The sequence below is a fragment of the Natrix helvetica genome (genome assembly GCF_964273705.1).
Source record: "Natrix helvetica genome assembly, chromosome: 1".
NCBI classification, from domain to species: Eukaryota; Metazoa; Chordata; class Lepidosauria; order Squamata; family Natricidae; genus Natrix; species Natrix helvetica.
Window position 1 is genome coordinate 44,148,432 of NC_138548.1, and position 15,026 is coordinate 44,163,457.

The 15,026-nt window shown below is 35.9% G+C and overlaps 1 protein-coding gene across 1 annotated transcript in view; it reads left to right on the forward strand.

Annotated features, from left to right (window-relative positions):
• Positions 1–15,026, forward strand: part of ATG2B (autophagy related 2B) — a 65,604-nt gene that overhangs the window by 37,409 nt on the left and 13,169 nt on the right. Inside the window, exons 19-33 of the mRNA XM_081934625.1 lie at positions 35–192; positions 399–571; positions 1,217–1,367; positions 2,550–2,749; positions 3,210–3,290; positions 5,221–5,327; positions 5,433–5,525; positions 6,268–6,335; positions 8,269–8,345; positions 8,896–9,066; positions 9,600–9,741; positions 10,971–11,173; positions 12,344–12,570; positions 13,106–13,214; positions 13,304–13,498. Of these exons, the coding sequence (XP_081790751.1) occupies positions 35–192; positions 399–571; positions 1,217–1,367; positions 2,550–2,749; positions 3,210–3,290; positions 5,221–5,327; positions 5,433–5,525; positions 6,268–6,335; positions 8,269–8,345; positions 8,896–9,066; positions 9,600–9,741; positions 10,971–11,173; positions 12,344–12,570; positions 13,106–13,214; positions 13,304–13,498 (2,155 nt within the window). The remainder of the gene's footprint in view (positions 1–34; positions 193–398; positions 572–1,216; positions 1,368–2,549; positions 2,750–3,209; positions 3,291–5,220; positions 5,328–5,432; positions 5,526–6,267; positions 6,336–8,268; positions 8,346–8,895; positions 9,067–9,599; positions 9,742–10,970; positions 11,174–12,343; positions 12,571–13,105; positions 13,215–13,303; positions 13,499–15,026) is intronic.

The following is a 15,026-nucleotide window of genomic DNA, read 5'->3' on the forward strand; positions in this document are numbered from 1 at the left end:
TTTAATAATATCAATGTTTTTTCTTTCTTTCTAGGATTAGCAATGATCTACTATTATGGGAACCCACAGCTCCCTCTCCTGTAGAAACATTTGAGAATATTTCATACGGTGTTGGGATTTCAGTCGCTAGCCAGCTGATCAACACATTTAGTAAAGACAGTTTTAGCCAGTTCAAATCTGCTATTCATTATGGTAATGTATTGCATAATATATATATCTAGTGTTATTATGTTAAACAAAAATAAGTGTACGTATTTACTGTAATCTATTTAAAATAATTTAAGAATTAACACTGGGAAAATCTGTGCATAAATATTCTTGACCTAGGTATATTGTCCACCTAAATAACCAGTTATTTTGATTAGTTTCACTAATTACATATTTAATTGGTTTTATAGATGATGAGAGTGGATCTGAGGAGGAAACATTACAATATTTCTCCACTCTTGATTCTAATTATTGTTCCCGGAGAAGGAAAAAAACTGAATTGCAAAACAGAAGCACACAGAATTTTCTTTCACTTCTTTTAAATATAAACCATGGATTATTGTCAATATTCACAGATATTAAGGTGAGATACCTAAGCAGGAATGACTAGTGGGATTTTATGTGTAAAACACTATTTTGGTATGCTGACATTTGGCCAAAAAAAGACCATTTTTCCTTTTAAAAACAAAAACAAAAAGAAAACTAGCTGTTAGTACAGCTGTTAAGGGAGCACCTGGGAAGTCCAGGGCAACTGACTAACCTGTTTCCCTGAAAATAAGACCTCTCTGGATAATAAGCCCAATCAGGCTTTTGAACGCATGCACGAAAGCTGTCCCCCGAAAATAAGTCCTCCCTGAATATATGGCAACACAGCAGCAGCCATGAGGTGACCACGCTCACTGCCTCCTGCATCTCAAAAATAATAAGACCTCCCCGAAAATAAGGCCAAGTGCTTATTTCGTGGGTCAAAAGAAAAGAAGACCCTGTCTTATTTTTGGGAAAACACAGTCCATTGAGAAGAAAAAAATTCTTCAGAAGGTAGCAGAGACCATTTCAATAATATTGTTAAGAAAACTGCATATTATAGACAGCACCAGGTGTCAGTATCAGATCAAGGATGTCTTTATCTTTGTGTATTAAGCAGCATAATATTCTTATGAATATTCATTCTAAAACAAAGATTCAACCAGCAAATGATGTTAATGTACCTTTTTCACTATTTCTGTAGCAGGATGATGGAAGAGTATTTGAAGACAAACATGGAGAATTTTGGTTTGAATTTTGTAACGGTTCTTTATTTTGTGTAACCAAGTATGAAGGTTTTGAAGACAAACACTATATATGTCTCCATTCTAATAGTCTCAACTTATATCATCAAGGTATGAAATTGAAATATTAGTTTATATAATGAATTTGTGTTCAGATTTTTGATAAGATGGGTTAGTGAAAATCATAAAAAGTATAATAATTTTAGGGGGACAATGCAAATGCAACATTTTTTGATAGTATTAAAAGATTCAGTTTGTACTGTATTGCTTAAAATAGAATTATACTTAATTATACTTCATTCAGAAAATTGGAGCTAGGAGTTTTTAAGAATATAGCATGACTTTAATTTTGCTTATGGGACAAAAATTAAAAGGTCAATAGTTGATGTATTTATTCATCCATCCCCATTTGTATGATGCCTGATCTCACAACTCATCTTTTGATATAAATAATTTACATTTAATTAGAATTTTAGTGGTTTATAAAGCTATGTATACAGAGAAGGATGGAAATAATTTGGAATAATTATATCAAAAGTAGATAGTATAATACTTTGGATTGGATTATAAGAGGTGCTTTGGAATAGCAATAGCAGACTTACAGACTGCTCCATAGTGCAGTCTCTCTCTGAGTAGTTTAAAAATGTCTGCATATTGTCCCCAACAATCTGGATCCTCATTTGACCAATCTTGGAAGAATGGAGGACTGAGTCAACCTTGAGCTGGTCAGGATCAAACTCCTGGCTGTGGGCAGAGGTTGCCTGCAATACTGCATTTTAACCGGTGTGCATGTCATATCTGGAAATGCCAGAGAGATCCTGCATACATACTCCTGCTTGTTCCATAGAACTTTTTTCAAAGACTTTTGAAGCATTGCCCCATCTAAATAAACACTAAGATTAAATAGTATTATACTTTTAAAGTATATGCAGCCTGCTACGTGAAAGTAATAGGAATGAATTCCTCAGTTTTAGTTCCATTTGAATCATTGAATCATTTTATCAGTTTTCCTGATAGAAGTGTATTCTGGCATGCATGTCCATGCACAAAAGTAAAAAAAGAAATATATTGTAGATTTTTTAAATATATATATATATACTAAGAAAAGGTGTGCTTTTAAAAAATGCTGCAGACAAACGCCACATTTGTGTTCCCAAGCACCTTTTGTTTTTGAATACAAAGCATTCACGTAGTCATTATGAATATTACCAGACTTTGTCTATCTTCATTTATTCTGAAAGATAGAATGTGTGTTTTCATTCTACAAGTAATAAGCAAATCATCCTTTTGCAGGAGTGGTAGAAGAGACAGTGTCTCTGTCCGAAATAAAGCTGCCAAGTGCAACACATCCACCTTGGCTAGAACCTACTGTTTATTTTTCGGAAGAAGAAGGTCCTAATCCAGCTTTTTCGGATGGTGTAGGAGCAGAATGCTTAAGCATGTTGTCAGTTGCCGTTAAAATACAGTCAAATAAATCAGAAACAAATACAAAGGTTTGTATTTAGAATTAACTTATTTGGTTGACTATCAATGCATTTATATTTTGTCTTTTCTGGGAGAGCTTAGGATAGCATATAGAAATATCACACACACCCCTCCGCCACCCCATTTTCTCCTCACAGTAAATTCATTGGATAAGATTGAATTACAGGAAAATGGCTGGTAAATAGAGTCAGGTAGGCATTTGAACCCATAATTCTATACATTTGACCCTGCTTGATAGGGCTACCTGGACCTGTAGTCCAACAATTCTGGATGACACTACTTCATCATTGCACTATAAACTCTTTGAATTTCCAGTCAAATAGTAACTTATCATACTGTTTACATAGTTCTTGTTATGTTAGTAACATTATTAGCATTGTTAGTGTCAAAGGAAGGATAGGTTATTATGTTCATTTAATTCCAAACATTTCAAACCATTACACTAACTAGATATACTTTGTTTTCTAGGAGTTTTTAGTTGCAGTTGGGTTAAGAGGAGCCACTCTGCAGCATAGAGTACTTCCGTCTGGTTTAAGCTGGCATGAACAGGTATATCACTCTGCTAATTGTTTTTTTGTTTTCAATTATTCATCACTCAGTCTAATGGCCTCATGGCCAAATGAACCACTGAGAAACATTATAGATATTCTCAGATATTAACAGAAAAATTCGTAACTAGATAAAAATGCCTAATGACAACTTAAATATACTCCATAGAATGTAGAGCATACGTATATTGCTAAAGAAAAAGTTGGCTGGGAGAATGACATAACTTACTTGAAAGAAAGTCTACATCCTGAACAATAGCATCATTTTATGGTCATCCTTGTCTTACGACCATTCGTTCAGCGACCATTCAAAATTACAAAGATGCTGAACAAGAGGACTTATCACCTGAAGTGATGGCCATTGCAACACCCCAATAGTCACGATTGTGACTCTTGCTACACTTTTGTACTTAGTTAGTTGCCAAGTGCCCCACGATTATGAGATCACCACTTGCAATCTTCCCTGCCAGCTTCCCCAGAAAGTCAAATGCCTCTGTCCCCTGCTCAGAAGAGTCCCTCTAGTTTCAGAGGACTGACGAAAAAGGTCCATGCTGAAATCCAAGCAGGATTTTTAGCCACTGAGGAGTTTCAGTTTTGGATCAGAGAAACTTATATCTCCACTCAGTGCTAAAAATCCTGCTTGGGTTTTGACAGGGAAGATTTTCAACTCTGGATCAGAGAGACTTGCGGTGTTTCCATAGCTTCATTCTCCAAACTGCACAAGGCTTGCAGAATGATGCATAGTGGCTTGCGGAAAGAAGGTCTGGCATGAGTACGAGCTGTCTCAGATATGTTGCCCAGGCCTTTCAGCAGGAGGAGAAAAATAGATGAAGGTGAGTGGTGTAAGGCAGATCAGAGGAGCGGGGATTAGGTAGCCAGGGCAATCACACTTCCCCTCAGGCTTGTACACCTTGAAGAACAGCTCACAACATTTGTCAGTGGCAGCAGTAGTGCTTAGAGGTGAAGATGAGGCCTGGAGGAATGACAACTGGCTGAGACTACTAATGGCCCCGGGTCTCTGTTTTAAGCTCAGCCCCAGCATTACAGCCAAATGCTGCAGGGCACCTAGTCTAGGTCACAAAGGAAATAGGTGGGTGTGGGGTATCGGGCAGCATTTCTCAGTGGCAGCAAAGGGGCTAGGGCTGAAGTCACGGCCTGGGAGCAGAGGCAAACGGCAGAGACTGTTGAAGGCCTACAAGCCTCTGCATCAACATTGCTGCCACCAAGTGCAGCCCTTCATTCTGGAACTTGTGCACTGCCTCTACTGTGCCTCCCAGGGCTGCCCCCACTCATCTGAGGTACTTCATTGCTCCTTGGGACTGAATCTGCTTAACATCCTACGAGTTCACTTAACCACCATAACTAGGATTGCGGTAGTTGAGCAAATTGGTCAAGTGACATCTTGCTTAACCAACACTTTACTGAGCCATCGAGATTCCAGCCCCAGTCATGAGCATATGTTGAGAACTACTTGTAATATGGGATAAAATAAAAATTTATAAAAATATATCTTAAAAGCATTGCAACACTTTAATGTTGCAGCTATTTTTCACCATCCCCATTTTCTCACTTCTTTATTAGTATTAAAATGTATTTTTAAAAATGCTCTGCAACCTCAGTAAGTTTTTATAAGCACAAATGAAAGATTCTATCCAATAACAGCTTAGCAGAGCTCTGTATGCGCCTCAAAGCATATTCTATTTTCCCCCCATCCCTTAGGCCTGGGTGCCTCCTAGAAACCTACACTCAAAGGTTTTGCTGTAGCATAGTAAGGAACAAAATTTGAATGACCAAAGCTGCAGCAGGATAGTAAAACTATGCAAGCTACTACTGGGTCTAATATTTCAGTTTTTAATATATGTTGTGAAGTAGCCTTAAGTTGTGGATAATTGGAAATCAATGGGTCTACTTTTATGCTTTTGTAATTGTAGATTTTGTATTTTTTGAATATTTCTGATGAACCTGTATTGGGATATAATCCTCCAGCCTCCGTTACAACATTTCACGTCCATCTCTGGAGTTGTGCTCTGAATTACAAGTAAGTTAAATGAGAAGATTGTTGTCAGTCTTAAATCTTATAAATACTTGGTCCAAACTTTTGAAAATAACAATATTGGTGGGATTTTTTTTTTTTTTTTGGCAGGCCTTTATTTTTACCAACTAGATGTCTTCTTATTGTTGAAACATTTAGCATTTCAAGTAGCATGGCACTGGATAAATCATCTTCTACTCTCAGGTAACATTTAAAAGGCCAACAGCCTCATTTTTACCTTTACATTTTATTTTAGGTGTTATGAAAATATAAAAAACATATATGAGGATGAACATGAACTTTTCATGAAATTCAATGTTTGAATTTTTCATAAGTAACAAAAATCCATTGTAAATCTATAATTGTTAACGTTGAATCACCCACTTCTGTTTTTAAAACATGAATTTGGAATTGACATTGAAACGAAATAGGACAAAACGTGTTATGCATATAGTCTTGTTTTGAAATATTTGTAAGATTTTCAACAACAATTTAAACTTTAAAAAAATAATTCCCTACGTGTTGTCCTTCCCTTGATTTCTGGCCTATAGGATTATTGTTCGAAGACATAAATATGTAGTTTTATTGGAAGCTTTGACTCCAATAAAACTTAAATTGGTATTTGAACAATCCCATATTTTTTTCCTCTACCATAACTCGTATTTAAAAGTTCATTCTTGTAGTTTTTCACTTTTTCCTGACAACCAAAGACTGCTTGTATGTAGTTTATTGTGATCTTCCCAGTTGCGATTCAATGAACATTGCATGTCAATTTTGTTTCCACTTTGAGAATCTATTCCTAATTGTAGTTAAACTGCCTTACCAGAACAAATTCAATAACAGTGCAAAGTTAAGATGATGATCACATTTGTATTCTTTAGATAAGTTGTTAAATGCATCATTTATTTGTATACCAAATACACAATTTAGGGTTTTTTGGCTGTAGGATAATCTTGGATGAGGCTGCTTTGCATTTATCTGACAAAAGTAATGCTACTGTGAATCTCCAAAAAGGTAAGTGCATTTTGCATTGAAAAGAACCCAGAGAATCAAACGTAGCCAGTTAGGATATTGAAAAGTGGTACAATATTAAGCATATAGGATTGGTTAGGCAAATGTCAATTGGATCTCTAGCTTTTTTGAGTATATTAAGACACTATAGCCGTCGTCTAATCTTAAAAGACATCTGTGGTGGCAACTAATCTTTCTAGCTGAAGCCAGAAATGCAAATAGTGATACACTTTGGAGCTAAAACTCATGAAAGTCTAAAAATGAGCAGGGCCAACTCAGATTTAAGGTACTCTTTTACTCAGTGCTTCATTTGCTTATTTTTGTCTACAATAACAGGCCATTGAAACAGATTTCAAAGATCTATTCCGTCTTCATCTTTCTATCCTTGCACATACACATTCAATTATTTTCCTCATTTCCTTATTTTTTTTTCTGTTCTCACTTTCCTATCCTTTACTTTACTTTACTTTATTTAGATTTATAAACCGCTCCCTCTCCCCGAAGGGACTCGGGGCGGTGTACAGTCAGAGTTAAAAACCATATACATACATATACATAGAGGAGGCGATATACAGACTGTACAGTAATGATAAAATTAGAAACAACATTAAAATCTACCCGAAAATCTACCCCAAAATTAAAAATAACTGCCAGGAGGATAAGGAATAGGACTATAAATGGGCCAGGCCAGCTAATTGGAACAGGTGGGTCTTGAGTTTCTTGCGGAAGGAGCAGAGATCAGTGGTGGTTCTAATATCGGGGGGAGAGGTCATTCCAGAGGGTTGGGCCCATCACAGAGAAGGCCCTACTCCTGGGCGCCGCCCGCTGGCTTTGCTTAGTGGACGGCACCTGGAGGAGTCCCTCCCTGTGAGATCGAATTGGTCGCAGGGATGTATGGGGGAGGATGCGATCCCGCAGGTAACTAGGTCCTGTGCCATGGAGCGCTTTAAAGATGGTAATCAACACCTTGAAACGCACCCGAAAAACCACAGGTAGCCAGTGCAGCTCGCGCAGGAGAGGTGTTATGTGGGAGTATCTAGTACTCCCCATGATAGCCCGCGCGGCCGCATTCTGGACCAGCTGCAGTCTTCGGGTGCATCTCAAGGGGAGCCCCGTGTAGAGAGCGTTGCAGTAGTCCAATTTGCCCAGTTTCCTTCTCGCTATTTGCAGACTTAGTTCCATGTATACATCCATTTACCTTCTCTTCTACTCTTTATTCTTGCGTGCTGAGTCAGGATGAAAATGTTTATTGTTTCCCAGCCAAGCAGGAAAGGAATAGTAGCAAGCAAACAGAATATTTGATAGAAAAAAAAACAAGAAATGTGGGAGGTGAGAGTAGCTTGGACCCTGATTGTTGGACACAGTAATGGCCATATATGTATATGCTGATTAAATTCATTCCCAATCAGATGTGAAATAACACCCCTTAAAGATGAACACGGTATCTGTTGATTTATCTGCTGATGTTCTCTAGATTAAAATGGATTTAAATATTAATTGTAATACTATTTTGTATTAAGCGGGAAGTGCATAATAAGCCGATGGCTTGGACAAATAAAGCTAAAAGGTTGTTAAATAGGAGGAAATTACATTACGGTATAACCTCAATTTAACTGACCCCCATTTAACAGTCATTGGATGCAACTGAGCAAACAACTATTTAGGATTCACCCTGGAAATAAAGAAATCTGTTCTTACTGAAGTATATTTGGCAGTTTACTTCATGCAAATGATGTAAATTGCTACTGTACAAATCACATTAAACTATGTATTGTATAATAGAGGAAATGACAAAAGTTGAAAATGGTTAGGGGGTTTACTATACATTAATATGGAAACTGAATTTAAAATGTGTGAAGACTTAATTAGTTTTCTTTAAAAATAAAAAAGCCAAAGAAGCAGTATTAAAGCATATATTTTTATTCTTTTTTTCCAGATTACGTTCAAGTTATGGATATGGGACTATTGGAACTGACCATAAAGACAGTGAAATCTGAATCTGGTGAAGAGAGGGTGAGTTAAAACATTAAGAACTAAATTATTTATTTATAATTTTGACAAAATAAGGCTAATTTTGAATATAAAACGCACACATACACATGCACACATACCAAAACATAAATAAATAAATAATAAATAAATAAAATATCTTTAGGGGACTTATTTACAAAGAAAATTAAAATCAGTTAGGAGGACTAGAATTGTACTGGATTCCTGAACATACACTTTTTTAGTTTTTCTTATCTGTGTTTTTTATTTTTTATCAAAAGGTGGTAAGTATATCTTAATACTTCTTCCTCCTCCTGTTTTTACCCCACAGTAGTAACTTTGTTAGGTAAATTGGACTGAGAGAGAGACTTACCCAAGCTGGCTTTCATGCCGAAGGTGGAATTATAGCTCACTATCTCCTAATTTCTAGCCTGATGCCTTAACCACTACACTGGGGGGTGGGGTGGGGGGGTGTGTCTTCTAAGTGTACATGTTTTGTTTGTTGGTAAATATGAGTGTGTTACTTTTCATAGGGATCAAAAATGTTTTACTTGTTTTACTTTCTGTTGCCCAGAGCAATCCATATTTTGAACTACATTGTTCTAGTGATGTTATCCACATTCGAACATGCTCAGATTCGTGTGCTGCATTGATGAATCTTATACAATATATTGCAAGTTATGGTGATTTGAATCCTCCTGCTAAAATGGAGTGTACTTCTGGAGTGACCAAACAGAATGTGAAGGTATGAATATATATTTCTCTTAACTGTAAATAAGTGAGAACAGTCAGACTTTAAAATCAGCAAGGAAGGTTGCGGCATCTTAAAGTATATCACATTTATTGTGAAATAATCTTTCATCATTGACATATTGTCTGTTTTTTCTGAGATACTGAATGATAGTTCATGAAAACTTAGATTACTATAAATGTGTTAGCCTGTTGTAATAAAAAAAGTTAAGGATTTGCATTATATGATAGACTAACCTCTTTGAAAATAACCAATGGTTCATTTCATTTACTTAAAAAAATAATGGTACTCATGTTCATATATATATATATATATATGTGTTTTAAATAAGACAGCTAAATCAAACAAAGATGGAGGTATTTGGACACTAGATCACCAAGATCATTTAAACAACTTTAAATGTCTAGGTTCCCTTATAATATATGGAGCAGTAGCCTTAAGATACCTTTGGATGTTCAGGAGTAACATCTGAAGACGTTTGTTAGGTGTCCATTTCAAATTTGGTTCTGTATAATTTTCTTATTTAGACAGATCCTTCTACTTGGCCACCTTCCCAAGGCCCAGTTCTTGCTGAAGCTGATCAACAAATTTTACGTGATTTAATGAGTGATGCTATGGAAGAGATCGAAACCCAGCAGCTGCTTTCCCCCTCTAATCTACAAGCTAATGGTAAAATCTATTTGGACTTTATTTTTAATTAAAAGCTATTTAAGTTTCATTTTTTTAAATTAAAAGCTATTTAAGTTTCATTTTTAGAAAACACATTGTATTATACTTATAATTTGCACACCTATGAGTATTAAATGGTTTATTAACATTTTAAGAAGATTGAAAATTCATAGAAACTTATTCTATATTAAGACAAAAGAAATCATGAAAAAAGCTAAAGCAAAGGAAGAAAGAAAATAGAAGTAGCTTTTGATTTTCTTTACAACAGTTATAAGTGCAATTATAAATTTACCTCTTGTTCCATGTTAGAATGCAACTTATTTTTTTCTATAATTATTTTTTCTAATCTTCAAATCCATAAATCATAACTCTGTTTTTCCGTTTCATGCAATAAATCTTTAAGGGGTTTCTAATCAGTCATAAAGATAGATATTGTTTTTTTTCTCTGATCAAAGAATTTTGCCATTTCTTCAAGTTCATCATTTTCGCCAATCATTGCTCCATTGTGGATGATACTGAATCCTTCCATCTTTCTGTATATAATAATATTGCTGCAATGATCATATATATATATAAAAAGTAACATGTCTTTTTCCAATTGTTTGTCCATCAGTCTCAAAAGAAAACCCTCCAGTTTTAGTTGTATATTAGTCTTTAAAATCCTGGGAATTAGTGTATTGAATCTAAAATTTTCTGGCTTTTAACATATCCATGATAAACAACAAAAAATATTCTTTCTCGTTCACATTTCCAATGTAAATTTGAGGTACTTTTAAACATTCTAGACTTTCTCATTTCTTGGGTGACGTATACCAATGATACATCTTTTTATAAAAATTCTCCTTAAGATCATAACACAATGTAAATTTCAGCCACATATTTTCCTATTATTCCATCTGTACATTATAGCCAAAGTTTTTAACCTACTTTATCCTTCTTTTATCCCACACCATTCTTAAATTAATGTCTTTATCTTTAAAAAAGACTTTTAATTTTGTTTTAAAGTCCTCCATTATAGCTTTTTTCTGTAACAATGTCTGGCATATTTCAACAAAAAACAGTAAAGATTTGACACAGTTTAAGAGTTTGGGTGACATGCTAAAGTATGATTAATTTCTATTCTTCCCATACCCATATTAGAAAAGTAAAGATGTAGTCAGTCTATCCTGGTAATCTCTTGATTACATGGAAAAGTTGAAACTTTTTCAACTTTTTCTGTTCTCTTCTAGGAAGCATGGATGAAAAGAGTCAAACACCAACACCAGCATGTTCAGATCTTTTTCTGTTTCCTGATGAAAGTGGGAATCTTTCCCAAGAGCCGAGTCCCACCTATACATCATTTACTCCCAACATGATTAATGAAGTTATAGGAGATGCACCTTCCGAAAGTGATGACTTCTGTATTCTTTTTGCACCAAAGGCAGTTATTTCTGTAAGAAACGCCCAATGTTATTGAAAAATCAGAAATTTAAAAATGGAAAGTAGATTTTGGGATACGTAGATTAAATTATGGCTATTAAAATACTGTAAAATTACCATCTGGAAAGTCATTAACATTAATGTTAACAATTTGTACATTTGTAATATTCTTAATATTAGAATCCTTGTTGGAGTGATTGAAGTTCATTTAGCAATATTTATTAATCCAGCCAGCCATTTAGAGCAGGGGTGTCAAACTCGATTTCATTGAGGGCCACATCGGTTGCATGGCCAGTTCGGCATCATTCGTGTCAGGGTGCCTGTGGTGGCCTGAGCATTGTGCCAGTGAAAACAGGCTCCTGAGCTCCGTTTTGGGCTGTGACGGCCTCCTGCAAGCCTCTGCCAACAAAAAGAGAGAGTTCTGTTTTTGCTGGCAGAGGCACTGTAGACCAGTCCTTCACTGTCTCCAGGTCGGCCCAGTGGGCCAGATGTAAGCACCCAAGGGCCTTGAGTTTGACCCCGCTGATTTAGAGAAACCTGGCCTAAATTGAAAATTTTCAGACTTTTAGCCAAGTTTTTTTGCTTGCATTAATAATGACTTCAGTTGCTTTTCGTATACATTAAGTGAGTTTTAAGTATTTTGTTTTGTCATTATTTTTGGTCCATTAGCTATTTTAGAAAGTAATTGTCCATTGCGAATTTGAGTTGTCTCGGATTAAGGAAATAAGATAAATTAGTTCTTTTTGTTTTATTTTTTTAAATTTTATGTCTGGATAAAAATAAAACCTAAATCATAGAAAATACTAATTCCAAATTTTACCTCCCTTTTTGCAGAATATTTTGGATGTGCTTGATATCATATTTATTTTACTTTTAATCAGTTTGAATAAAACAATTCACTGTTTCATTGTACATTAACATTCTGGATAATTTGTACTGTTACTGTCCTTTTGAAAATATGTATCATATTTCTATAAATTTATAACTTCTTTATTTTTCTCAGTTCTGATTTTACACTTGACATTATTTAATTTGAGTAATATATAATTATATTTCTAATGCAAAACACGTTTCAAATTATAGAACCACTTCTGGAAGTATGAAAATGGGAAAAAATGGGAAAAGAAAAAAATACGCATTAGAAAGTAATTGTCAATTGTGCTAATAGTCTTTAATCTTTCAGGATAAGGAAGAAGAGCCAGTAGTGAAAACAATGGTTGAAGATGCTATAATAATAAAAGAAAACCATTTTAGTTTACCAGTGAAAAAGGCAGATACAAGCAAGACACCACTTCATTTTCCTGTTCCCCTCATGCGCTATGTTGTGAAAGAAATTTCACTCATTTGGCATCTTTATGGAGGAAAAGATTTTGGGAACATAGCACCTACATCTCCAGCTAAAACTTATATGTAAGTATTTCAGCACCAGTCCCTTCTGTTTTTACACAAGAGCTGAGAATTAGACTTCTACAAATTAGAAATTCACTTAAAGAATTCCAGTTATTCAGAAAAATATGCATCCTCTCCGTCATTTTCTTTTGTAACTGCAGCAGCAGCAATGAAGGAGACGATATGGTCTACCAGCCATGACTGAGCTCCCTGAATGCATATGGTTGACCATTATAGATCATGGAGTACTGGCCTGATAATTAGCATTATATTAAGCAAGAAATGATTGCTTCTTAAATTGTAATTTGTTAAACAAAACATAATAAAAATGTCTTAGCTTGATGTGTGATTCTAGCCAAAATCTTACTTCATTCATGATTGGAAATGTTTTAGTTATGTTTTAGTTATATGTTCCTGATGACAAGGTAGTACATTCAGTTTCTTTTCTTGTTCACAAAACTCAAATTGTGCACTGAAAGAATTTGAGATTTGAATGAGTTGTTGTGAGGTAAATTTCTAATTTAAAGAGAAAAATTATTTTTCTCTTCTTATCCAGTAGTCCTCAGAGTTCTCCTTCTCACACACCAACAAGACATGGACGTAGTGTTGCCTGTGGAGGAAAAGGAAGGAACCCTGACTTTTTGATAGAAATACAGTTAAGCAAGGTAAGAGGGGAAATGACATTATTTGTTTTATTTCTCTAAAACTTTAACCCATCAAATTTGCCCTTTTTCCTGTCTCATTTTTTCAAAAGGTGAAATTCCAACATGAGATATATCCCTCAGGTGAACCAGAGTGTGAACTCAGCATATCGGAACAACCTGTATCTCGTCAAATATTTATGGTTCAAGATCTTGAAATCAGAGATCGCTTGGCTACATCTCAAATGAATAAATTTCTTCATCTTTACTGTAGTAAGGAGATGCCTAGAAAGGCGCATTCTAACATGGTAAGAGTTGCTGAATATTTTAATTCTGAAAATTACAAAGGAAGGTAATAGAAAAGCTATTTGACTTCTTTAGATCTGTTTTGGGCATTTAAGGCATACATATCAACTTTTTAGGCCCGTGATGGCGAACCTATGTCACGCATGCCACAAGGCTCTGCCCTGTCAGCTTGTCAACTTGCATGCGTGTGCTGGCCAGTTGACTTCATCCTTCTTTTGAGGCCATTTTTCGCGAAAAACTGGCCCTATGGGCAAACCGTAAGTTCGGTAACAGACTTCCGGGTTGCTCGTTGGACCATTTTTCATTCCGGAGGGCGAAAAATGGCCCTACGGCCAAACCGGAAGTCGCTTCTAGTTTTGCCGTACTGCCGTTTTTCACCCTCCGGAGCTTTAAAAAAACAGCTCTACGAACAAACCGGAAGTTATAATTCCTGAAATTCTGGGTTCCCCATAGAGCCATTTTTCACCCTACAGAGTCTTCAGGGGCTTTCAGGAGGCCTTCCTGAAGGCTCCGGAGAGCAAAAACCAGCCCTATGAGCAAACTGGAAGCCACAATTCCCGAACTTCTGGGTTCCCCATCAGGCTGTTTTTCGCCCTCCAGAGCCTTCAGGGAAACTCCTGAGGTCTCCGGAGGGCGTTGGGGGGCGTTGGAGGCTGTTTTCGCCCTTCCCAGGCTCCTAGAAAGCCCCTGGAGCCTGGGGAGGGTGAAAAGACTGCTCCAAAAGCGAAGGGGGTGTCGCTAGTCGCGCGTGCATGCGTACGGAGTGTGTGTGTCGTGCATAGCATTAGGGCTGTGACACGCTCATGCACGACCCCCCTGCGCTTCCCCTGTTTTTGGCTGGGAGCCAAAAAAGGTTCGCCATCACTTTTTAGGGTCTTGACTATCCCATTTAGAGAATGTATCAAACATGGAATAAGTGTCCACCCTCAGATGGACACTTATTTATTTTATTTAGAAGAAAGGCTCTTAATTGACTTTTCAATCTCTTTCCACTATCTCTGTCATCTGCAGAACATGGAAGCTGATTTTGGAATACCTCTTGTGGAAAATAGACATATTTATTCAGAATGACTGGTATACTAAGTTATCCAAATGATTGATAATTCAAATCTAGTCTGATAATGTTTTAGCCAGTATTTGTATCCTGATCTTAGCAGCTTCTTGCAGAATTACTATAACATGCTGACAAAAATTAATATCCACAGCCCTGATACCACACACATTTGATAGTGAAGAACTTCCTTTTTAACAAGAGATTGCTAAATCTAATGGCTAAATAGTGTCTCTTGAAAAAGCACCTTTGGAATCTAATGGCTAATTCATTATAATGAACATTGCACTAAACAGTAGCAAACTTTATTACATTCTTAGGTAAAAATTTAAACATAACAACTGTTACACAAAATCATTAAATACCACAATCTTTACCTCCAAGAAATCTAGAATTTGCCACATATAATGTTATTGATTTAAAAGCTACAATTTATTTTTATATTTATAATTTAAAAGCTACCACACACACTGTGAATG